Source organism: Erythrolamprus reginae, chromosome 3, assembly GCF_031021105.1.
Source record: "Erythrolamprus reginae isolate rEryReg1 chromosome 3, rEryReg1.hap1, whole genome shotgun sequence".
In the NCBI taxonomy this organism is placed as follows: domain Eukaryota; kingdom Metazoa; phylum Chordata; class Lepidosauria; order Squamata; family Dipsadidae; genus Erythrolamprus; species Erythrolamprus reginae.
In genome coordinates, this window is record NC_091952.1 from 122,972,999 (window position 1) to 122,998,642 (window position 25,644).

Below are 25,644 nucleotides of genomic sequence, written 5' to 3' on the forward strand. Positions count from 1 at the left end.
TATGTAGATCCGATCTCGAATTTTCTTATCAGTCCCTGCTTTTCTCCTAAGCTTAAGTGTAGTTCTCATATAGTTTGCTGAATTTAATATGACACCAAACATTTTTAATATTTGGGGAGAAAAAGACTTAAATAGCTTCTAAAAGGTGTCATATTTTCAAAACTTCTCACAAAGGTCTGCTGTAATACTATTCTCATGTCAGGTTTAAAAGAAGCCCTATCGCTTCTAAATCTGATGCTACCCACCCTAATCATTCACATTAAACAAAGTGCTATATTCAGAAGAAAAAAAGCAGATATTTTAACAGTGGGATTTATTATTTATTATTTATTTATTACTTAGATTAACAGTGGGATTTATTATTTATTTATTACTTAATGATTAACTATAGTACAGTATTACTATCAAATCAGTTACAGAGACAGCTGTAATTGTTTTAAAATGAGTGCAGCTAATACTACCAGAATCACATCAGTGCAAAATATTCTCAGCATAGGTTTACATTTTCTCTTAAACCTGAAACATTTTTTTCTACTTCTTAAAATAGGAAATCTACATCATCCCTTGGATTGCAAAAACAGAAAGAATCCTGCAATTGTAAACATTTGCACCAATAAATATGCAGAACATCTGTGAAGGACTGTAGCAGGACTGCAATCTTACCACCTACTCCTGGGCATGAGGGATTTGAGTGAAGAAATAGAACTGTGAAAAGCCATTGGTTCCAAAAGTTGAAAACAAACAGCCTCCCCCCTTTTCAAGAAGGAGGTCATTCATTTTAACATACAGTGGTATAATCCCATTAAAGACTAATAGAAAAAGAAATTATACAGGCTGCTGTTTGGTGAGAATTAAATACAAATTAAGAGCAACTGCTAACTACGTTGTTTTTAGAGAACCACTGTACAATTTCCTTAATACTTGCACAATTTAGATGAATAATTTTCTTTCATTCACACAGTTTATTCTAAATATAAAACGAGGCACCCCTTAAGCATTTTTCGTAACAAATTAAACATTTACGTTTTTTAGTGTGTAGGGAGGCTTAGCATTCACGCAGCTTCAAAACCGAAGTACAGCCTCAAGGGAAGCCTCTCTGCTGACAAATTAATACCTTAGAGAATAGGCCTGAATGGTGGCAATGAACTCATTTGTTCCCACAGTAATGAAGAATGACTCTTTCTTTACCACATCTGTGACTGTTGCTATGGTGACCCAGACTTACCTCATTGCTTCTCGAAGGGCTCCACGCTCACCCAGCGTCGTGTGCTTGATGTCATCAAAATTATTTTCCAGTTTCTCACAGTTCTGCAATAATAATAGTAATAATAATAATAGCATAAAGCAATATAATGCAAACATAAGACTGCATAAAAAGTAGCGTTTCCAAATCCAAAAAGTAGTGTTGGGCAAATCCATCATTCTAGTGGGCTAAATTGCCTGCATTCATGCTCAGTGCAAACATAGCTGATTATATTGATTACATATTCACACAAATTACTCATTTTTGCTTTTAATTGCATAGCAGTAATTAAAAATGACACTGTGAACTCAGCAACAAAGTACAGGTGAAATTTGTATGGTTGCCATGACAACCCTCTATCAACATTTTATAAAGGGGGGGGATAAAAATTTCTTCATAATGTGTGTACATATTTTTCTATATGTAAAACAGCAAAGGGCACAACCATCAAATAGTTCTGCTAAATTACATATATGTACTATATGCAGAAGAAATATAATCAATCATTCTTTAACATCACAGGAAAATTTTATAACCAGATTACACAATCCAAAATGCATATGAAAGTCCAAGCTTCATCAAATATTATCATCAACAAACCATAGGAAAAAAAGAGGAAAATGTGTTTCAATAATGGCTAATGGGTCAAATTAGTCTTCTTTGCCTAGAACAGATGTGCTTGGAAAAAATTCGCAATCTAGATCTTGGTGGCAAACGCACCAAAATTTTGCTGCATCTCCCTTGGTTGTTATGTTTTATTACAGCTCGAGGTAGAAGTTATAGTTAACATTTCAAATGTATTAAACAAAGGCTCCAGAAGTTATTATCTCTAAATGGGCTGCTGAAACTAATAAAGTATTTACTAGACAAATCTTATTTGCAAGATTAGTCTGAGTGATAGCAGCAATATCTGGGTTATCTAATGGGTTTGGAGTTATTGTCATATCACAGCTGAAGACCTGTAAGGAGGTTCAACATATCTACCACACAACTAACATTATGATACACTTAGTTGTTCTCAAGGGGCACAAGTTGTGAGAAATCTCTGTAGTGGCTAATACAGCATTTTCCCCAAGCAAATGCAATTAATTCCAAACCATAAGTTATAGAACCACATCATGAAATCACGTACTCTAGACTTTGTCCCTCATCCCCAAACCAAAACGCAAATACAACCTGATCCTGTTAATAAACAAAACAGCAGAAATTTAAGGAGCCAAATTTAAAATGATTTCTCTCTTCCCAAAGATCTCGCTGATGCTTAAAAAAAAAAAGCAAATTCTAATAAATTCCCTCTTTTCATTATGATTCCTGCTCTGATTTCTAATTTGGTATTCTGTAGCTTCATCCTCTCTATATTCTTCAACTTTTCCTTTCTCGCCAAGTGCTTCTTAAGAAAGATAAAAGGTGCATTTCAGGATTCCTTTTGATTGAGTTAGTTATGGACTCCAATCATCCACAAGATATGATAAATTGTTAGCGTAGAAATGACCTAAATGTTCACAATGCTGTAGTCTTGTTGTTTGAATTTTGCACTTAAATATACCTCTTCAAAAAAGCCTTATTCACCCAAAGCAGCTAGGAGGTTTCTGCAGTTCCTCCGGAACCAGACCAATCTTAACATTTTCTTTCTGGATAGGAACTGACTTCAGTGAGATCACATTCAGAAAAATACTCTCTTATTTCCCCTGGAAATAGCCACAAATACAAAAGAACACCCAAGTCAGCGGTATTCCATCCCATGAAGAGACGCCAGTAAAGCAGAGAGCCCCATATAACTGCATCTACCTAGGGCACTGATGGCGAACCTTTTTCCCCTCGAGTGCCAAAAAAGCATGTGTGCCTGCTATCGCGCATGCACCCACACCCATAATTCAATGCTTGGGTAGGGCGAAAACAGCTTCCCCTGCCCCTCGAAGGCCCTCTGGAGGCCGAAAATAGCCTGTTTCCCAACTTCTGGTGGGCCCAATAGCCTCGTGTTTTGCCCTCACTAGGATCCAAAGGCTTCCCTAGAGCTGAAGGAGGGTAAAAACGCCCTCCCCATCCCCCTGGAGGCTCTCTGAAAGCCAAAAATGCCCTCCCAGAGCCTCTGTGTGAGCCAAATATCAGCTGGCCACAACATACATGCACGTTGGAGCTGAGCTAGGGCAACAGATCGCATGCCAGCAGATATGGCTCCGCATACCACCTGTGGCACCCGTGCCATAGGTTTGCCATCACTGACCTAGGGTTTAAATTTAAGAGATTTCAAGCCTGCGGTCCCCCATTAAAGCCCTCATAGCCTCCAGGAGGACATCAAAAACTTCACCAACCAGACATTGTTAAACCTCTTTTAGTGGCTTCTTGCAATGCTGGGTGGCTGGTGGTTCAGACCAGTTCTTTAGAATCAGTAGCGGAAATTCGGCACCACTCATCAACCCGGCAGTGATGACTGGTGGTCCACGCTTCTGAACCACTCCTTCAGTCGATGCGGATTGCAATAAAAACCTCTCTGTTCATGCGTAAAAGCTACTGCACATGTGCAGAGGGTCATTTCCAGGAAAGAGTGCACATGCACCAGCAAAGCAAGCAAGCGTGTGCAAAATGTGCACTTCTGTCATGACGTGAACAAGTGGGGAAGGTAAGTAGAACTCACCCCTGGCTTGGTGACAATGTTAAATAGTGAAAAGGACTGAACTTGTAACATCATCAAGGAGCATCTACTGGCCTAACCTGTCCTCTCCCAGTGCCACTAATAGGAACTCCCCCTGCAGCGGAAGAAGTAGCATCACTTAATACTTATAGAAAGATATCATGATTGTATCAAAAGTTTTAAAGAGTGATAAAGGAACAAGGGTGGATGAGTTACACTCATGTAGATCCTTATAAATGGAATCTACCATACCAACCAAAACGGGAAGGTTGGAGATCAAGTAATAATTTCTAACCTCTCTCAACCCAGGAAGATCCTCTAAAGGAGAAGGCACACCATAGCCTCCTTCAAGGCCAATAGCAGTGTTCCTTTTCATAATTGAGGCATTATTAATGTCAAGCAAACTACAACTGCACAAATAACTAGGAAATGCAAGGTAAGAAGTGTTATACAGTGATCCCTCTATTATCGCGAGGGTTCCGTTCCAAGACCCCTCGCGATAATCGATTTTTCGCGATGTAGGGTTGCGGAAGTAAAAACACCATCTGCGCATGCGCGCCCTTTTTTCTATGGCCACGCATGCGTAGATGGTGGAGTTTGCGTTCCCCGCCGCCCATGCAAAGGGGAAACCCCGATTCGGCTCCTCGCTGCTGCTGCGCTACCGAGCAGATCAGCTGCTGGGCGGCCGAAGGAACCTTCCCTGGGTCTTCCCCCTCTTGCTGGCGGGCGGGCGAGCGGCGGGCATCAGCGAGGAGCGGGGTTTCCCCTTTGCGTGGGCGGCCGGGAAGACCCAGGGAAGGTTCCTTCGGGCGCCCAGCAGCTGATCTGCTCGGCGCAGCAGCAACGAGCAGACGAAGATCGGGGTTTCCCAGCCGCCCACGCAAAGGGGAAACCCCGGCTCCTCGCTGATGCCCCCGCTCGCCCGCCCACCGCCCGCCAGCAAGAGGGGGAGAGATAGAGAAAGAGAGAGAAGGAAAGAAAGAGATGAGAGAGGGAGGAAGAGAGTGTGAGAGAGGAAGAAGCAAGATAGAGAAAGAGAGAGAGAAAGAAAGATGAGAAAGGAAGGAAGAGAGTGAAGTCATCGGGTGGAAAAATTGCGATATAGCGTTTCGCGAAGATCGAGATCGCGAAACTCGAGGGATCACTGTATTACTTTCTGGGAGGAGTGGGGCAGAGTGTAATACAAAGCGAAGAAAAGGAAAGATATGATTAGCCCAAAGAAATTAAAGGCACGAGATAAGAAAACGAAAACTAATTAAGACTTATTTATAACAATACACCACTGAACATCTTGATACCTTCCAGTACTTGGAATCTATCATTTAATCACATCCATGGACTGCTTCAGGTTTTTTCCCTTTAAAGGTGTATCCTCTTTTTCATAATCTTATCTGTTTCACCTAACAATTTCTTTCTTCTTATATCCCATTCACTCTTCCTTCATATACTCATTCTAAAAGTTGATCTTCATTCAATCTCACTAAATGACCAGCACAGCTCTGTGAACTTTTTTTCATATTGCTTAGTCACTTTTTTATTTACGCCACAGTCATTTGGTAATGGGGATTACAGAGTAATATTGTTTTTATTACAAAAGAAAGAATACTTACTGCTTTCTAATTTACAGTCAACATTTCTACCCTGGCTCTACTATTTTTAGAGGCTTAATCTTCCAAACTGTTCTATGTTCCTAATTTACTTCCAGTCTGGAATCCAATTCCATTTTACTATTCTTAACTATTTTCCATTCTTACCTCCCTACTTATTTTCTGTAACAGTCTAACATTCTCACATTTCTAGCCTGTAATCTGTATAAAAATTGCATTTTATGTTTTAGCTGTTCCCTGGTCGCAATTATTGATACTATCAACAACCAGTCCTGCCTGCCTCTATTGTTGTCAACTTTTTAATCTGAGTTCAACCATCCTGTAGTGGCTTTGCTTTGCTTCTAGCTCCATCTCTATTAGCATTTCCAGGTTTAGCTTCCTAGCATGAGGTCTCCTCTTTGGCCTGCTCCAGCTTGACCCTTTCTGATTTACTCTTGCTTGACACTTTAGAAGCCACACTTGTGCTTGGTCCTTTTCTGTCACAGCTGCTTTGCAGACTAGAGGGTGAGCTGCCTTCTGTCTCCTTAATGGGGTGATGACTGGGGGGATGAAGGCATGTCTAGATGTTGACTGGTTGTAATTCAGAGACCTCGTCTGTCTCCTCTACAGTAATTACTTGGCATCCTTAAAGTAGGAGAGACTAATCACTTTCTCTCCCATCCTTATATTTTTGGCTTAGACTTCTTTCTTGGAGTTTGTAATACCCTGAAACTTTCACTCACAACTGGCTTTCTGTCATCATTAAGACCTCCCACATCCCCTTGAAAAAAAGCTTATTTTGTTATATTTGCCAACACATTCCTCTTCTCCACTATTTCCCAATTGCTTGGCCATTCTGCATCGCACACATTCATACAAACCAGGGATGGGTTCTAAATTACCTCACCATCCGTTTGCTTCTTCCTGTGCCACGTGGCCACGCCTCATGGTCGCCCACATGTGCAGTGCTAAAAACTCTCAAAAAATTCCCATCCCCCAAAAAACAAGATGGCGGCACATGCAGAGTGCCGGAAACTCAGCTTTTGTTCATGCGCATAAGAAGAAAAAATCCAAAATATAAAATTCCAAACAAAAGATGGCGGGGTCCACAGACTGGCAGCAACAGAACTGGTTCTGTGACATCATCATGACATCACCAGTGGTTTGTTACCAGTTCGGGCGAACCGGTCCAAATTGGGAGGAACCCATCTCAAACACAAACACTTTGTAACCTCTCCCACTTTTCTTTAACAATAGCACAGGCCTCCACCCTGGTTTCTGCAGCTTCCTTTTTCCCCACATGTTCCAGCTTGGTCCTGCCTGCCTTAAAGGTCATTTCTCTAGTTTGTTCGGTTTTTTTCCTCCTCTTCCTGTTGCTCCTGTTGAATCAAGCCCTCCTACAGCTCTCCTCTTTTTTCAAGGAGGCAGCTGCAAAAAATTGTATGGGTGAGACCTTTGTTAGCCATCATGAGGCAAAAAAGAGAAAGCAAAAGCATGGCCAGTTTTACCTCTATTCTTCATTACATATGTATAGGTCAAATAAGAATACATGTAGTCCTCGAATTACAACAGTTCATTTAGTGACTGTTCAAAGTTACAATGGCACTGAAAAAAGTGATTTATGCCAATTTTTCACATTTCTGACCATTGTCAGGTGGTCAGGTGTTTTACATTTAGAGGCTTGACAACTGACTCACATTTATCACAGTTGCACTGTTCTGGAATTATGTGGTCCCCTTTTGTGACCTTCTGGCGAGCAAAGTCAATGGGGAAAACAGAATCATATAACAACTGGGTTACCAATTTAAGAACTGCAGTGGTTCACTTAACAAATGTGGTAAGAAAAGTCGTAAAATGGGTCAAAATCTCCCTTAGCAAGATAAATGTTGGCCTCAATTGTGGTCATAAGTTGAGGGCTACCTGTGTAATGGTTAAAATATTGGTTGACCCATCCATCCATCCATCCAATTTATATGGCTGCCCAACTCTGGTTGGCGCACAGCAACTATAAAACCACTTAAAAATGTTGGATTAAAAATAGCTCATCCTCACAAGTTCCTTGAGTGACTATTACTATTATTCCTTCTTAACCAAATTTTATTCACAAGGCTATTGCTAGGGGAAAATTAGAAAACAAATATTGAGTATGTCTATCTTGAAATCTTAAATCCAGAAATCTAATAAATGAAGGAATAATTTTGCAACTGTTCAATTAATTTTTCTGGTCACAGCTATTTTTATACACCGCTGATTCATATATTAATGTTTAGATTTGTATTTCCCATTACATAATTCAGTCTACCCAACATTCACTGAACATTATAACATACACATTTATATCTCCACTAAGGCAACATCAGTGCTAAAGATAGCATTGCATTTATTCTCATGCATTATCTAATTAGTGTTGACAATATATTGGTCTTACCACAAAATAAGTAACCAAGTATCACTTGCATAATCACAAAATACTCTATAATTTGTACTTTAAATCAACAAACTTGAAACAAACTTTATTTATCACAGCCGTACAGTTTTTAATGACTTTGTAAAACATATATCACAACTACAACTCTCTATTGATCTTCACAAATGTGTTCAATTTTTCTGAACATCTTCTTCGGTACTTACAAATTAACCCCCGTATAAAACTCACTTGTGCCGGCAGGCCTGAGGCCGTTGAGCTTTAAAAATTTGCTCCGCCCACTAATTTGAAGTTGATTGGGGTATGAGTGTGAGTGTATGGTTTGTAAATGGGTTTTTAAAATTATTAATTGGGTTTTTAAATTATTTAATATTGGACTTTGAATTTGATTTTGTATTCTATACTTTTATATGCTGTAAGCTGCCCCGAGTCCTCAGAAAGGGGCAGCATATAAGTCCAATCAGATAGATAGATAGATAGATAGATAGATAGATAGATAGATAGATAGATAGACAGACAGACAGACAGACAGACAGACAGACAGACAGACAGACAGACAGACAGACAAAAAAATTTCTTCAGTTACATCTTCTACAACAGGAATTTAAAAACTTTTCATCATTCTTGCTGCATTTATCTCCACCTTTTCAGCCTTATTGTTCTTGAACTTTTATAGTCAGAACAACTGTTCCATTTCTGTTCTTTGACATATGACTCTGATTCCCATACAGATCTTTAAAACACTCTGTTTAAGATTCTCTAACTTTAGTTTCTTCCAAAATAATTTTATCAGTTTAATTTTGAACAACATATAAAATGCATACCTACTAAGATCTTCAAGCAGTTCCAAAACATGTTTATTGTTTCATCAAAATTGTTCTCCATTTCCTTTGATTTATTAAATCTTAAACGACTGTTTCTTTTTGATTACATTACATAAATACATTGTATTACTTTAAATACAGTAAAGGAAATCAGACTTAGATAAAAGTTGTTTACTGCAGCTGCAAACCTCCTCATTGTAGGAGTTCAAGAAAATCAAACAAACTTCCTTCAGAAGCAGAAGTTCCACACAGATAAATCCAAAATCTAGGGGTTTTTTAAATAAAAAGTTGTTGTTTTTATTTCTCAAATATAAACATTTTATCAGTCCATCTGCACTGTGTCATCTGGTTACAAACATCCCTGTGCAGTATCATTGACCATCATTCATTAAAATCTAGTTATCAGGGATAATATTTGTCATGACTCTTTTTTTCTACAATTTTTGTTCTACTTCCTTTATGTTTCTGCCTAGCTGAGGATCAAGGATCATTTCTGACTTAGGCTCCAAGTCAAGTATCTCAGCCTTCTGTTTTGCTTCTGCAACAGGTAGCCAACTATTTAGCTCAGGGTTGTCAAACTCAGGGTGCTTAAATCTGGCCTGGAAATAGCAAAGGACCCACCCGCAGTGCCTCTGGCAGTAAAAATGGGCCACGGGGGCCATATGTTTTCAGTCTGAATAGTTTCCTACAGCACTCTGCTGGCAAAAATGGGGCATGTGTGTCCCCCCCACCCCCGCTTTTTAAGCAGCAAAGTGCTGCAGGAAGCTGACCAGCCTGAAAATCTGGCGCCTGTTATGGTCGGCAGGGTATTACAAGAGGGCATCCAGGCTTAAATCAAGGTGTGGGGGGAGCTGTGTTCAGCCACCGTGTCCCATTTTGGCCAGCAGGGTGCTGCAGGAGGAATCTATCCCATCACACCCTTCCAGACCGTCCATGGAGAACTATAATGCTGATCCAACTCTCAAAGAAATCCAATTTGACACCCTTGATCTATCTGTTCCAGAACTGCAAGCTCATCGTCCAGAAAGTTATTTTATTACATAACCTCATCTGCAGGTATCTGGTAGCCTACTGTTTCTTGAATTTCAACATCAGAACCTGGGAAGCCCTGTTTCTCCAATTTGCTCTTACTCCTTAAATAGGCTAATAACATTAACCAAGATAGAGACTATCCCTGCAAGCCAATATAGCAGACCTGGGCAAAGGGCAGCCCATGGAGGTAGGTAGGAAGGAAGGGAGGGAGGGAGGAGAAATGGAGGAAGGAAGGAAGGAAGGAAGTAAGGAAGGAGGGAGGGAGGAGACATGGAGGAAGAAAGGGAGGGAGGAGAAGGAGGAAGAAGAGGAATCCAAAGCTACTTTTAGGCAAAGCCTCCACTATGTTTTTTCAACTGACAATGTAGGTCAGTTGAAGAGAGGCAACTGTACTTTGAAAGAGAAGTAAAGAACTACCCAAAAGCAGAAATAAAAGGCAGAGAAAATGAGAGAGACAGAAGTTTCTCTCCATCTGGATAAGGAAGGAAGGAAGGAAGGAGGGAGGGAGGGAGGGAGGGAGGGAAGGAAGGAAGGAAGGAAGGAAGGAAGGAAGGAAGGAGAAATGGAGGGAACAAGGAAGGAAGGGGTGGGCAATTAATTTATAATTATAATATAATTAACTCAATTCTACCCAATAATATACAGCATTGGGTAGAACTGAATTAATTATATTAATCTGGCCCTCTAAAACCATTTCAATTTCTCATGCAGCCCCATGGCAAAATTAATTGCCCACCCCTGCGATATAGTGTGGCCTCCATTCCACCAGCTAGCACATCTAAGTAGTGTACTGCTGCACTCATGATACATCAATAAACCAAGATACAAAGTCAGACAAGTACAACAGTCAGTGTGTTAATAGGAGCAATATTTTTAAAGTTAGCAGTTAAATTTAATTTTAAAAGTTCTCTGAAGAGAGGTTTTGGGCTTTGTTTGTTTTCTCTTTGTTTTTTTTTATTAACCAAATACAGTGCCTTCAGGCAATTGTAATTCTTAAGAACAACTAGGAAAAAAAGCAACTATATTTTTACAATCAAGAAAGGAAAGGGGAAACTTAACAAATTTTTACTTTAGCTGCCCAAAAACATTAGCCAGTTTTGATTGTTCTGTCATTAGCTGACGGAGAAGAGGCAAAGTTAGTTGCTACTTGGCCTTGAGCAGCCTGTTCTAATATTCTAAATTCACTCAATCATGCAAGCTTACTTAGATGACATTTATCAGGGTGTTGTTGTTTTTTTAAGAAAAAAGGGCATTCAAAATCTCCCAAGCCTTATCCGTTGACAATATTAAAACATCTCCACAACCATTAAATAAACAATTAAGAAATATCCAATGGATGTCTTGTTTCTATTCTCTTATTTACCTTTTATTATGCTTTATAATATTTAGACTTATGGTCCACTATGAGTGCTAAGCATGTTCTGTTGAGAAAAATCTAATGCTTATATATTTACATAATGTCAGCCTCTCTGCCAATCCTGCATCCATTTCCTAATGAAACCCTCAGCCTGGCTATTGTGAAATTGTGACAGATAGCTCAATTCTTTAAAAGACAAACATGAATGAAAAATAATTACCCAAGCTTCCTTATATCACTTTATTAAAAAGCCCTTATCAACTTGTCCAGCTAACGTCAAAATTAGCTTGTTATAATTTTTGAGATAATGCTACAGACATTTTAATACACACCATTAAACATCAGGCTACACTACTGACATTGCTAAGACATTATTACCAAATCAGCAAAGACTATTTCAATCCCGCCTATGTAAGCAGTTCTTTCCTTTCATCTTTTTTTCAAGGAATTTAAAAGGCAATTTTAAAAAAACTAAACTACACATTAATTCTGTCCCATGTTTAATCTAATATGTTTTATACTTTTCATTGATAATATAAAATTCATTCTTTGCAATGGGACAAGAGAAGAATAGTCATCCTTCTGTATCCTTTGCAGATAGAATACAAGTCTGTTTCCATGGAACAATATTAAATTGCTTAAAGGGACACACAAGTATAGAGACATTGTACAATTAATGAAGTTGTGGATAGATGCATGGATTATTTCAAAATTATTGAAAAGAAAACTTCTCTAGAACATACCATTCAAAAGTGTTTTAAACTTATAAAACATGCAATTCTAATATAATGAGCAATAGTGCCAGACAAATATAAAGCCTTGGCTACAACTACATCAGGGGCGGCTTACTCTTACCTCCTCCTACTGGTACGCATTGCAATGTTTCACTAAAGTGCAGGATATGTGTGCGCACACACATCTCCTCATGCAATTTTGATTTTCAAAATTGGCCGAAAATTGGGAAAAAAAGATGGCGGTGTGCACAGTCCAGCAAGGACAGCACCGGAGCCATCGTGCTAAAATTGCATAATCAGCGGGACACTACTGGAGCGGCGCACCAGACCACACTATAGGAACCGACCTCTGGACTACATGATCAATGCAGAGAATTTGAAAGCATATTGGTGGCATTCCAAGAGACTGTTAGCAATCAGCTACAATGCTGATCTTACACAATAACCCTCCTTTATTATGTAATAATTTTACTTAAGAGTACAATTAGAAAATGCAAGCTATAAGAATACAAAGAAAAAATGTAGAAAAAAAGGAAAGTATATAAAGAATCACAAGTAGTTTAATCACTTTTAGTAACTTAACACCATCCCATCCTATACCTCATCTCTTAACTTTAAACAAAATCCTACAGCCTTGTTATCCATTCTTCATTAGAAAAAATACATTTAAGACTTATCAGAAGTAACTATATAACTATTTCAACCTTGATCAAACAAATCAACCCTATATTCTTTCTCTGTAGTTTCAACTATCATAGTTTTTAATTACTTCAAATAATATCATAGAATTTGATTTGGGGGGGGGTGTTGTCCAATGTCAGAGAACTAGTCAGAGAACCCTTCAAGACTTTAACAGGTATCTTTTGTACATAGTACAAGTTACACAAATCACTCTTCTGGTTTAATACAAATCATTTTCAATCTTATCTAATATACTTTGTTCTTCTTCTGTGATATCATTAATATTACATTTGTCTACAATATGAGATTAATTTGTGAGTCCATTGTTCAAAAATATTCTTCAAAACATCTAGTGTTAAAGTATCTTGTTCCATTCTTTGTTAGCAAGTCAAATTTAAATATCCTCCTCTAACTGTAATATTTATTTTCTTCTAATTCTCTTTGGTGTCCAACCTTCATAGTTCCATCCTGTCATGATGTTTTTCCACAGACCTCAAACATCCAAATTTTCCCAGAGGAAGAATTTTGGTAACTAATTTTAAATTTGTATTCCAAATCCATCTAGATTCTAGAACATTAGTCCAGTTTATTTTTTATAAAAAATTCTAAGTCATATTTAAAATTTCTTTCCTTAAAATGAAAGAAACTGACCCAGTGAATGCAATAAAAAGTTGCTGTCCTGATGTTATATTTCCAAAACAGTAAAAAATAAGTCCAAAGGTGATTAAGTAATATAGCTTGGTCTATCTTTCTACTAATAAAAGTCTGCATTACAACTGTGAGCTTAGAAGGTATCCCAACTGCTTGAGTCATAAACAGAGCATAAAATCTTGGTTCATGAGGTCTAGCAATGAAGAACAGCTATTCAGAGAGTGCATATGCAATCTCACAATCTCTTCTTCTCTGAGATATTCATTCTCTAAGCTCCACTAGTCACGAATCTCCACCGTAAACACTAACCTAATTCTGTTATCTAGCTCTACCTATTGCTCACTGTAAATATCCCCAATCTTTAGAATCTGGATTATATATTCACTCCTGCTAAGAAGACATTTACATATCTGATAGTCGGCATAATTATGAGGAAAATCAGTGACCTATTGCTTGAAATATCATTATAAAAGTTTAAAAGAATACACACAGGAAAACCTATTTCACTTCATCATTTCACTGTCTTCTTCTTTGAAATAACATCTAAAGCATTTTTTTCATTAAATTAAAATAGAACTAATAGCCAAAGATGCACGACAAATCTGAATAGCAGATTTGAAGAGCTGTCATCATCCAGATAAAAGAAATGGTGTTTAATCATTGGCAGATTGAACAGGGACACAAGATCCTGTTCATTCATCATCCCCACTGGGTGAGTTGCATAAATTATATATAAAAAGTTTGGGTAGGTAATCTTAAATTAAATTCACAGTACACCGGTGAAAATGTAATAATTCAGGCCCTAACCGAGGACCTAGAAAATATTAAGGTAGTGTCTGAGAATAAAGGCAATTCCAAGCTTTTTTTGTAAAATTAGGATCTCCAAGTCTGATAAATTCAAAATTTTCAAATATCAAGGGAGTCCTTTAGATATTGCTCCAAGGCTCCTGGTTGATATAACAGTAGATTTCCTTTTCCATAAGCATTCAGCTTTGATCTGAAAGTCCTGGTATTTTGTAATAATTTTCCAATTTAGTTTTCTCAATCCTTGCATCATCTAATATACCGTGTTTCCCCGAAAGTAAGACAGTGTCTTACTTTCTTTTTATCCCCAAAAGCCCCACTATGTCTTACTTTCGGGGTATGTCTTATATTGGAAAACAATTGTCGAATTTTTTGTTTTAACCATAAAATTAACATTTAGACGCGGTGACGTATGGAGGGGGGCGGCGCGGAAGTGGGCAGAAGGCGGCGCTCATTAAGATCAGAGGGAGGTGGCAGACGCGGCGACGTATGGAGAGGGAGACGGTGCGGACGTGGGCAGGAGGCGGCGCGCAGCTAGATGAGAGGGAGGCGGCAATACCCCCGTGTTTCCCCGAAAGTAAGACATATGTCTTACTTTCGGGGTACGGCTTATATTAGCCGACCCCCCTGAAACCCCCGATACGTCTTACAATCGGGGGTGTCTTACTATCGGGGAAACAGGGTAGTAACACCAATAAACCAAATTTTCATATTTTCAATGTCTTTTATGTACTAAAATCAAATAAGATTTTAACACTACTGTTTTACAAAACCTTCTCAATTTGGTAGTCCCATTAATTTTTACTACAGAAAATCCAAACTTCTGCCAAAATCCCAATGAATAATTCCAGCAAACTGGTCAGACATTGCTTGTAGCCAGTTTTGAAACATTGCTGCAGCCACTGAACAAATGGTCAGTTGTTTCATTCTTTTCACTACAAATGCAGTACAGTATTTGTTGTTGTCATAGGTTAAATTTTCGTCTTTGTGCAATTCATTGGCAAACCTTGTATTTAAGTCAGTGAAAGCATTACATTTGTTATTTTTATCATAATCTATTCACAACAATGTAAAGTCACATGTGCCAGTTAGCCAGTGTTGATTTCCATGCACACCTAATTCTTAATATCTTAGCTTGAAACCAGCTTCTTATCCTGGGTTGAGTGAAAATAATTAACCACAATTCAGATACCAAGAGAATCTGGAATCTTCAAAGTGATATTCATAGGAACCGTTACACTCCCTTGGACTTTATTTATATAGATAAATAAATAAATGGAAGCTGACATTCTACAGTTAAATCCAAGAAAAAACATAAAGTCTAGTTGCCTCTTGAAAAAACACCTTTGGGACAACAATGACTTGGATTACTGAATATCTACATAGACTTATAAACATGAGTGTATTGTTAATACACATAATTTAGTACACCGGGGTTCATGGTTCCCCATGATACATTAATAGAGTAATAAATAAATACTGTACAGAACAATATTTTAGATCAGTGTTTCCCAGCCTTGGCAACTTGAAGATATCTGGACTTCAACTCCCAGAAGTCCCCAGCCAGCACTGGCTGGAGAATTCTGGGAGTTGAAGTCCAGATATCTTCAAGTTACCAAGGTTGGGAAACACTGTTTTAGATGCAAAATTTAGTCTCTCTGGCTGATTTTGACTCATTCAGTCCCTCACAAAAAAACTCTGAGATAGTTGGAGCTGTGATGAGGTTACTTACTTATAATTTTAGGAGAGATTATTTTGATCTAATATAATGTGCCTATGTCATGATACAATGCATTTAACTGCTTCCCAATGAAGCAATAAATAAATAAATATATAGGGTATTAAAAGCATAGCTTAAATTATGGAGGAGGAGCAATATTCAACCAAAGTCACACATTTATCACATTGAGTTTGACTCTGTGATACTTTTATCCAAGAAGATAAAAAGAAATTAATTCCAAATTTTGAGCAGCAATTAAAAAGAAAATGAAAGCCCGAGCACTGAGGGTGGGCAGGCATTTCTGGTGGCTTTCTGCCAAATTATTTCCTATGGGTCTCGATAAGGTCTAAAAGTTTTTACTGTGATGAACTAATTATACTATATTTGCATCTTATCTCTATTAACAGTTGTGTAATGCTCTATGATACCAAGCCAAACAAATCAACAGGGTTATGATAGCAAATCAAATGTAAAAAGACACAATTACAAAGTCAGAAATAAAAAGGAAACCGAGGTCTGCTAATATAGGACACCATACTAGACTTTGGTAATGAGAATTAAGCACATCAAAACATTTTACAGAGCAGTGAAAATATACAGATAATACAGATAATTATTGTGATATGCAAAAATGCTAAAAATATTAAAAATGACATATATTTCATTATTGTATAAAATTATGTAACAAAAATAGTATTAATTATATAAAACAGTTATTAATTATATACTTCAACTATGGAATGAAGAACTAGAATGTCCAATTTTAAAGAATCAATGGATTTAACAGGACTAAGAAACCTGAAAAATAACTTAAACGTGAAATGAAATCATCAGAAAATAGTTTCTCATGTTTTGGGGCCTTCAAACGAAAAACTAATGGACATTCGAATTTTTTTTAAATGTTGCTACTGTAACATGAAAATGTTACTTACTTTAAGAAATGTGAGTGTTTTTTAAAACTAATTCATATGACCTGTTTTGTCCATAGAAACATAGAAACATAGAAGTCTGACGGCAGAAAAAGACCTCATGGTCCATCTAGTCTGCCCTTATACTATTTTCTGTATTTTATCTTAGGATGGATATATGTTTATCCCAGGCATGTTTAAATTCAGTTACTGTGGATTTATCTACCACATCTGCTGGAAGTTTGTTCCAAGGATCTACTACTCTTTCAGTAAAATAATATTTTCTCATGTTGCTTTTGATCTTTCCCCCAACCAACTTCAGACTGTGTCCCCTTGTTCTTGTGTTCACTTTCCTATTAAAAACACTTCCCTCCTGGACCTTATTTAACCCTTTAATATATTTAAATGTTTCGATCATGTCCCCCCTTTTCCTTCTGTCCTCCAGACTATACAGATTGAGTTCATTAAGTCTTTCCTGATACGTTTTATGCTTAAGACCTTCCACCATTCTTGTAGCCCGTCTTTGGACCCGTTCAATTTTGTCAATATCTTTTTGTAGGTGAGGTCTCCAGAACTGAACACAGTATTCCAAATGTGGTCTCACCAGCATTCTATATAGCGGGATCATAATCTCCCTCTTCCTGCTTGTTATACCTCTAGCTATGCAGCCAAGCATCCTACTTGCTTTCCCTACCGCCTGACTGCACTGTTCACCCATTTTGAAACTGTCAGAAATCAGTACCCCTAAATCCTTTTCTTTTGAAGTATTTGCCAACACTGAACTGCCAATACAATACTCAGATTGAGGATTCCGTTTCCCCAAGTGCATTATTTTACATTTGGAAACATTAAACTGCAGTTTCCATTGCTTAGACCATTTATCTAGTAAAGCTAAATCATTTACCATATTACAGACGCCTCCAGGAATATCAACCCTATTGCACACTTTAGAGTCATCGGCAAATAGGCAAACCTTCCCTACCAAACCTTCCCCTATGTCACTCACAAATATATTAAAAAGAATAGGACCCAGAACAGATCCTTGTGGCACACCGCTTGTAACCTGACTCTGCTCAGAATACTCGCCGTTAACAATAACTCTCTGATGTCTACGCTTCAGCCAGCTGCAAATCCATTGAACTATCCAGGGATTAAGTCCAATCTTCACTAATTTATCTATCAGCTCTTTATGTGGAACCGTATCAAAGGCTTTGCTGAAGTCCAGGTAGGCAATATCCACGGCACCACCTTCATCCAACACCTTTGTGACATAGTCAAAGAAATCAATGAGATTAGTCTGACATGATTTGCCTTCAGTAAAGCCATGCTGATTTGGGTCTAATAAGTTATTGTTTTTTAGGTGCTGATTTATCCTCTTTTTGAGTAGAGTCTCCATCATTTTAACTACAACTGATGTCAAGCTAACTGGCCTGTAGTTACCAGCTTCTTCTCTACTGCCCTTCTTGTGAATAGGCACAACACTGGCCATTCTCCAATCCTCAGGAACTTCTCCTGTTAACAAGGATTGGTTAAACAAATCAGTCAGGGGGGTAGCAATGACAGATCTGAGTTCTTTAAGAACTCTGGGGTGGATGCCATCTGGACCCATTGCCTTATTTATCTTTAATCGTTCAAGTTCTTCTAAGACATCGGCTTCTAAGATCACTGGAGCTGAATCCGTACAGCTGGAAGCAATGCTATATCCCTCTATAGTATTATTTTGTAAGGTGTCTTTTGAGAAAACTGAACAGAAGTAGCTATTGAAATGGTCAGCGATCTCCTTATTCCCATTAATGCATGTATTATTCCCGGTACTAAGCTTCGTGATGCCGCAGTTTTTCTTCTTCTTATCATTAATATATCTGAAGAAGGTTTTATCCCCCTTCTTTACAGATTTGGCAATTTCTTCCTCTTTTGAGGCTTTAGCAGCATATATTATCTGTTTCGCCTCCTTCTGCCTCATTTTATATACCTCCCTATCAGCTATACTTCCAGACTCTTTATACCTCCTATAGGCAGCCTTTTTTTCATTGACTATAGCCCTTACCTCATTGCTAAACCATAGCGGTTTCTTCTTCCTTTTACCTTTAGTTATTTGTCTTACATACAGTCCAGTGGCTTTTAAGATGGCCTTTTTTAATACAGTCCATTGGATGCTCGCTCCTGCCATTTTATCCCTCCCCTTTAATTCATTATCTAAATATTCTCCCATTGCATAAAAATTTGTTTTTCTGAAATCCAATACTTTGGTTGCATTATAGGATTGCTCACAATGAGTTTTTACATCAAACCACAAACATAGATGGTCACTGCAACCTAAATTTTCTCCCACCTTGACATCTGAAACCCAATTCCCGTTCGTAAAAACTAAATCTAGAATATTCTCCCCTCTAGTTGGTGTCTTAACCAGCTGTGCCAGAGCTGCTCCTGTAAAGGCCTCTACTATATTCTTACTTTTGCATGTAAGGGCACTGGGGATATTCCAGTCAACATCAGGCATGTTGAAATCACCCATAACCACAATATCTCCCTTTACTGCCATTTGGGTAATTTCATCCACCATCTTGTTGTCATATTCCTCGGATTGTCCTGGAGGCCTATAGATCACCCCAATTCTAATGACAGAACCTTCTTTATTTTGCATGCAAATCCAGAGAGTCTCTAGATCTTGACACGTATTTTGAATTAGTGTTGTTTTTAGACTTTCTTTAATATAAATGGCTACTCCACCTCCCCTTCTCTCTATTCTATCCTTCCTATACAGTGTATATCCTGGTATGGATATTTCCCATTCATTAGAATCCTTAAACCATGTCTCAGTTATGGCAACCAGGTCCAAATTATCTCTAGATATTATGGCCATTAATTCACAGAGCTTGTTGCTCAAGCTTCGAGCATTGGTGCACATTACCCGAAGAACATTATTTTCGTTATTAGTTTGCCCCTTATCATCAACTACATCTATATTATTTGCAGCTCCCTTTTCATAAGCTTCCAAAAACTGCTTTATCCTCATTGGTCGGGGACAGAAATCACCCACATCAGTTACATCTCTGTCCCCTTTACCTAGTTTAAATGCCTGTCCAAAAAAGTTCTGAATTCCTCACCGAGCACCTGGGTACCTCTGTATGATGGATGCAAACCATCCCTCTTAAACAACTCCCTATTAGACCACCTACTGACATCATGACTTACATAGCCAAAACCTTCAGCTTTACACCACTGCCTTAACCACACATTAAACTCTCTGATACACATTGTTTTATCCTCTTGGCCACAAACCGGTAACACCTCTGAGAAAGTCACTGAATCAGTTATTTTACCCAGCTCCACACTTAGACATTGAAAATCTCTTTTTACTACATTAACATTTCTCTGGGACAAATCATTTGTGCCAAGATGCACCACCACATCAACGTTATTACCTTTACTCACAGTCTTAACAATGTTTGTAATCCGCCTCCTGTCCCTGCTGGCAGTGGCCCCTGGGAGACACCTCAGCACCTTAACCACATCCTTGCTCTGTCCCAAATCAACACCTCTAACGGTCGAATCACCCACAAGAAAATGTGTCCTCTTTTTATTTCTACTAACTGTACTTGATGGTTTGGTGACATTTACGACAACTTCCCCTTTGAACATCCCCTCATTCTCTGCCTGAGGGACCTTGCTAATATCTCCAACATCCTTACTATTTAAATCCGCAAGAACACTATAGGAATTCGATACAGAGAGACCAAAATTGCTATGTTTTTGCTCAACTGCACGCAATCTTCCTGAACCGACAGTTGTCCACACAGCCCTCCTCCTCGGGGGGCGCTGTGGAAGTGGAGGCTGGACACATGGCTGCATTACAGCACGTGGCTGGGACAATCTTTCCACTTCTGACTGCAAGCTACAAACTAAGGACTGCAATCTAGAGATCTCGCCATCTAACCTAGATGTCCTTATGCAAAGAGGGCAGTACCCCAAGTTCCACAAGGTGCTACGGAAGACAACAGCCAAACAAATGTTACACTGCACCAAGCCAGTCATCTTAACAATGTATTGAAATACAAGTACTTAGCAGGAAAATCAACAACCCCTATTGCTACCAAACTTTGCTGATTTTGGTTTATAGTTATATGATTCGCGCGCCGTTAGGCGCGCGGGCCACTACCTTCTTCTCCTTCTCTGTGATCTGAAGTGCAAATTAAAATGGCTTTTTCCTGCCTTTTATACTTCCCAGTCTAATCCTGCCCCAGCCTAATCTGATTGGTCTGTGTTTGAAAACAAACTGCTAATAAAATTGTCTGTAACAGCCAGTTATAAATGCCCCTTCTCCTTGAATTCAAAAAATGCAAATGCAAAAAGTAAACAGCACTACCTTCTTCTCCTTCTCTGTGATCTGAAGTGCAAATTAAAATGGCTTTTTCCTGCCTTTTATACTTCCCAGTCTAATCCTGCCCCAGCCTAATCTGATTGGTCTGTGTTTGAAAACAAACTGCTAATAAAATTGTCTGTAACAGCCAGTTATAAATGCCCCTTCTCCTTGAATTCAAAAAATGCAAATGCAAAAAGTAAACAGCACTACCTTCTTCTCCTTCTCTGTGATCTGAAGTGCAAATTAAAATGGCTTTTTCCTGCCTTTTATACTTCCCAGTCTAATCCTGCCCCAGCCTAATCTGATTGGTCTGTGTTTGAAAACAAACTGCTAATAAAATTGTCTGTAACAGCCAGTTATAAATGCCCCTTCTCCTTGAATTCAAAAAATGCAAATGCAAAAAGTAAACAGCACTACCTTCTTCTCCTTCTCTGTGATCTGAAGTGCAAATTAAAATGGCTTTTTCCTGCCTTTTATACTTCCCAGTCTAATCCTGCCCCAGCCTAATCTGATTGGTCTGTGTTTGAAAACAAACTGCTAATAAAATTGTCTGTAACAGCCAGTTATAAATGCCCCTTCTCCTTGAATTCAAAAAATGCAAATGCAAAAAGTAAACAGCACTACCTTCTTCTCCTTCTCTGTGATCTGAAGTGCAAATTAAAATGGCTTTTTCCTGCCTTTTATACTTCCCAGTCTAATCCTGCCCCAGCCTAATCTGATTGGTCTGTGTTTGTCCAGTAATAACCTTATTTTGATTTTAAATCAATATATGTCAGTACCATCGGGAGAAGAAATATTATAATTAAGAATTTGAAAGGTATGCTGAATAAGAACAGGAAAGGAATTTGCCAAGGCTGCTTCTCACACGAAGGGGTTTTCCATGGGTTTAGTGCTGGGTGACAACAAGGTCAGTCATCTTGTATGTAACCACAGTGGTGACTTTTAAGACAGTAAGTTCACAAACCTCACTTCATAATCACTTTGGGAAATTGCCTATTAACTATTCTAAAGCTATTTGAAAAGCCTTCATCAGGTAAGTTTATTTCAATTCTGAACAAAAGAAAAATGAACTGCAAAGTTGGGAAGTTAAAGAATTTGGGAAAACCAGCAAAAAGCTAAATAGATTTTCATCTAAGAAGGTTATAAATGTATTAAAGATCAGATAAATTTAGGATATTGAATTTCACTGTAAAATTATAGGATTATTTATTTAAAAATAAACAAAAATTTAATCGGAAACAGATTTATTTTGGTTTTTATACTACTTCTTTTAAGCAGAAGAAAAAAGGTACAACTGTTATATCAATTAATAGTGGGACTTGCAGAATGATACAAAATGATATAACATTGGAAATATGAAAGGAGAACCTTGAAGAATGGAAGCCAGAAGATAGTAACCACAATATCAGCACTGTCAACAATTATATATGCTTTTATGTATAGACTATATTTAAAAGGTGTTATTGAAGGAAAGACAGATGTGGGACAAAGTTTAATTGATGAGCTAAAGTATAGAATGTGGAACTGCAAATGACAGGCCAAAAGAATGATTTGGAAAATCATTTACAGTGGTACCTCGAGATACGAGTTTAATTCGTTCCGGACCTGGGCTCTTAAGTCGAGCAGCTCTTATCTCGAACGACTTTTCCCCATAGAAATTAATGTAAATAATTTTAATTGGTTCCAGCCCTCAAAAAACTCACAAAGTTAGTCTAAATTATGCAGAAAGACATGTTTTTAATGAAGAAATGTACATGTACATATAAATGAATAATGAAGTTTCTTTCACTTAACTTGTAAACTTTCTTAAACTTTTAAATTTACATATGTTCAACTTCTCTGCCACCCAATCCTGTAGGACAGAGGTCCCCAACCCTTTTTGCACCAGGGACCGGCTTTAAGCGATCAAGAGAGGAATGGGTGAATGAATGGACGGAGGGTGGGAAGGAAGGAAGGAAAGAGGGAAGGGACAGGAACAGAGGAAGGAAGCAAGGAAACTTATGAAAGGGGAGAGTAAGAGAGGAATGAGTGAAGGGAGGGAGGGAGGGAAGAAGGTGGGAAGGAGAAAGAAAAGAAGAAATAGAGGAAGGGAAGGTAAAAGAGAGAAAGAAAAAGAGCAAGAAAGAAAGAAAGAAAGAAAGAAAGAAAGAAAGGGGGAAGGGACAGGAACAGAGGAAGGAAGCAAGGAAACTTATGAAAGGGGAGAGTAAGAGAGGAATGAGTGAAGGGAGGGAGGGAGGGAAGAAGGTGGGAAGGAGAAAGAAAAGAAGAAATAGAGGAAGGGAAGGTAAAAGAGAGAAAGAAAAAGAGCAAGAAAGAAAGCTGCAAGCACCCCCCCGAGCCCCCCAGGCCGGCTGCAACCTTTTAAAACACGCGCGCCGCTTCGCAGCTGTCTCCTGAAGCCGAACGCGGAAGTTAGCGTTTGGCTTCAGGAGACAGCTCCTTGGCGCTTGTATCTCGAATTTGGGCTTGTAAGTAGAACAAAAATATCTCTCCCCTCCCAGCTCTTATCTCGAGTTGCTCTTAAGTAGAGCAGCTCTTATGTCGGGGTTCCACTGTACTCACTTTTTGAAAACTTCTGAATTCTGCCCCCAAGATCTGAGTCTTCGATTTTTATTTTATTTGTTTTGTCAAGTATGTATTAGTAGTATATAAAGATATAACAATATACATGATATTCGTAAAAGAGAAACATTAGGACAGGGGACGGAAGGCACTCTGATGCACTTACGCACACCCCTTACTGACCTCTTAGGAATCGGCAGAGGTCAACAGTGGATAGTGTAAGGGTACATTTTTGGGGGTTAGGTGACTCTGGTAGTGAGTTCCATGCATCAACTACTCGGTTACTAAAGTCGTATTTCCTGCAGTCGAGTTTAGAGCAGCTTACTTTAATCCAGAAGGTTTCAAACCTTTTTACACTACAAAAAACGTTACTTTAAAAAATTGTGGAATTTCTGATCAAGAACCCAAACTGTATTGATAGAGAATTGGTTGCATTTGACTGAATTTTTTGGAGGGATTGGTCTCTTATTAAACTTATACAGTTCCCCTAAGCACAGCTTAAAAACCCTAATCTAAATCATTTTTCTTTTCCATCCAAGAGGAATTAATATAGAACAGTGAGCAAAGAATGGAGCAATTGCTCCATTCTTCTGGATCTTCTGAATACCGAAAATCAATGAAATGACAAATATCAGAGGCAAATCACTTTTCACTCGTCAGGAGGACAGGAGACACACACTGCAATGTGAAATGCTTGCTACTTCATCATATATGAATCATATAAGTGTTATATTAAAATGTATATGTTGGGACTAAATAAATATTGGACATAAATGCACACAACATAGACATAAGAACCAGTATGGTGTGGGAATTAAGATCCTGAACTAGGAGTAGGAAGGGCCCAGTTCTGGTCCTTTCTTTGATACAGAGTTTATATAGCTAGCTAACTTTGGGTCCATAACTCACTCTCATGATTCCAATTGGGGCAACAGAAAAGTATCTATCTATCAACATGCACTAGACTAGTGTTACATTCTCAGACTGGAGCACATAGGCTTTAATCAGGTCCTCCATTCTGGAGGGAAAATACTGAGTGCTGATTGGCTAGACCAGGGGTAGGCAAAGTTGGCTCTTCTATGACTTGTGGATTTCAACTACCAGAATTCCTGAGCCAATCATGCTACCTCAGGAATTCTGGGAGTTGACGTCCACATGCCATAGAAGAGCCAACTTTGCCTACCCCTGGGCTAGACTGTCTGGCAGCTCCTTATAAAAGGGGCTGTCTGTCAGACAGAGCCGTTACTGGATTGTAAATAGTTCCAAAATAAAGAGCTGTTGTTTTGAAACCACTTCTGTCTGCCACTTCCATTCACCCTATCTAACAACTAGCATGGTGGATTTTGACTTATAACTGACATATAAATCAGACATGACTACATGTGCTAAATCTACTTCCCAGCTCTTTTAACTGCATAATCCATTAGGGTGGATCCTTCCTAAAATTCTTTCTCTGACCATTAATCCATTGGAGGCTCATGCCTGTCTCGTCTGATCCTCATTCTCCAAGCCCATTCACACATTATAATAACTTTCAGTGAAAAGGCTGTCATTCTGCAATGGATTGATTTAGGTTGATAATAGTTATAAATTTATATACACACACTGCATTTTCAACCTCTAAATGTAGCAGCAGACTTGGTAGTGATGAGTTGTCATTCTCAGAGCAATTTTTTACTCTCTCCTCCAATTTTGGAGCGGAAAACATTTTTCAGAAAAAAAATATGCAAGTTAGTCCCTAAAGAAGCTTATCTCAAGTATTTTATTTTATTTTTAAAATCAAGCTATCAAACCTTTGTGTTTGTTTTGAAATACATGTCAATACATTTAAGAAATCTACAAAATGAGGCTAGGAAGCCAAATGCAGGTCATGCATTGCAGGTCCCCATGCTTGAATAATAATTTATAACAAAATTCTCTTCTAATAATTTTAAATTCATTCATTCATTCATGATAGAAGATAGAAGATGGATGGATGGATGGATGGATGGATGGATGGATGGATGGATGGATGGATGGATGGAGACAGACAGACAGACAGACAGACAATGTTTGAATTTATTAGCTGTCCAAATCTGATGGATTCAGTCTGGTGTCAATGGGCTCTGGTTATATAAAG

At 38.3% G+C, this 25,644-nt stretch overlaps 1 protein-coding gene across 5 annotated transcripts in view; it reads right to left on the bottom strand.

Moving 5' to 3' along the window:
- The window catches only part of DPYD (dihydropyrimidine dehydrogenase), a 735,717-nt gene that overhangs the window by 616,581 nt on the left and 93,492 nt on the right, over nt 1-25,644 (bottom strand). For all 5 annotated transcript variants that reach the window (XM_070746537.1, XM_070746536.1, XM_070746535.1 and 2 more), the window contains one exon: nt 1,226-1,308. In XM_070746537.1, coding sequence (XP_070602638.1) covers nt 1,226-1,308 — 83 coding nt within the window. The remainder of the gene's footprint in view (nt 1-1,225; nt 1,309-25,644) is intronic.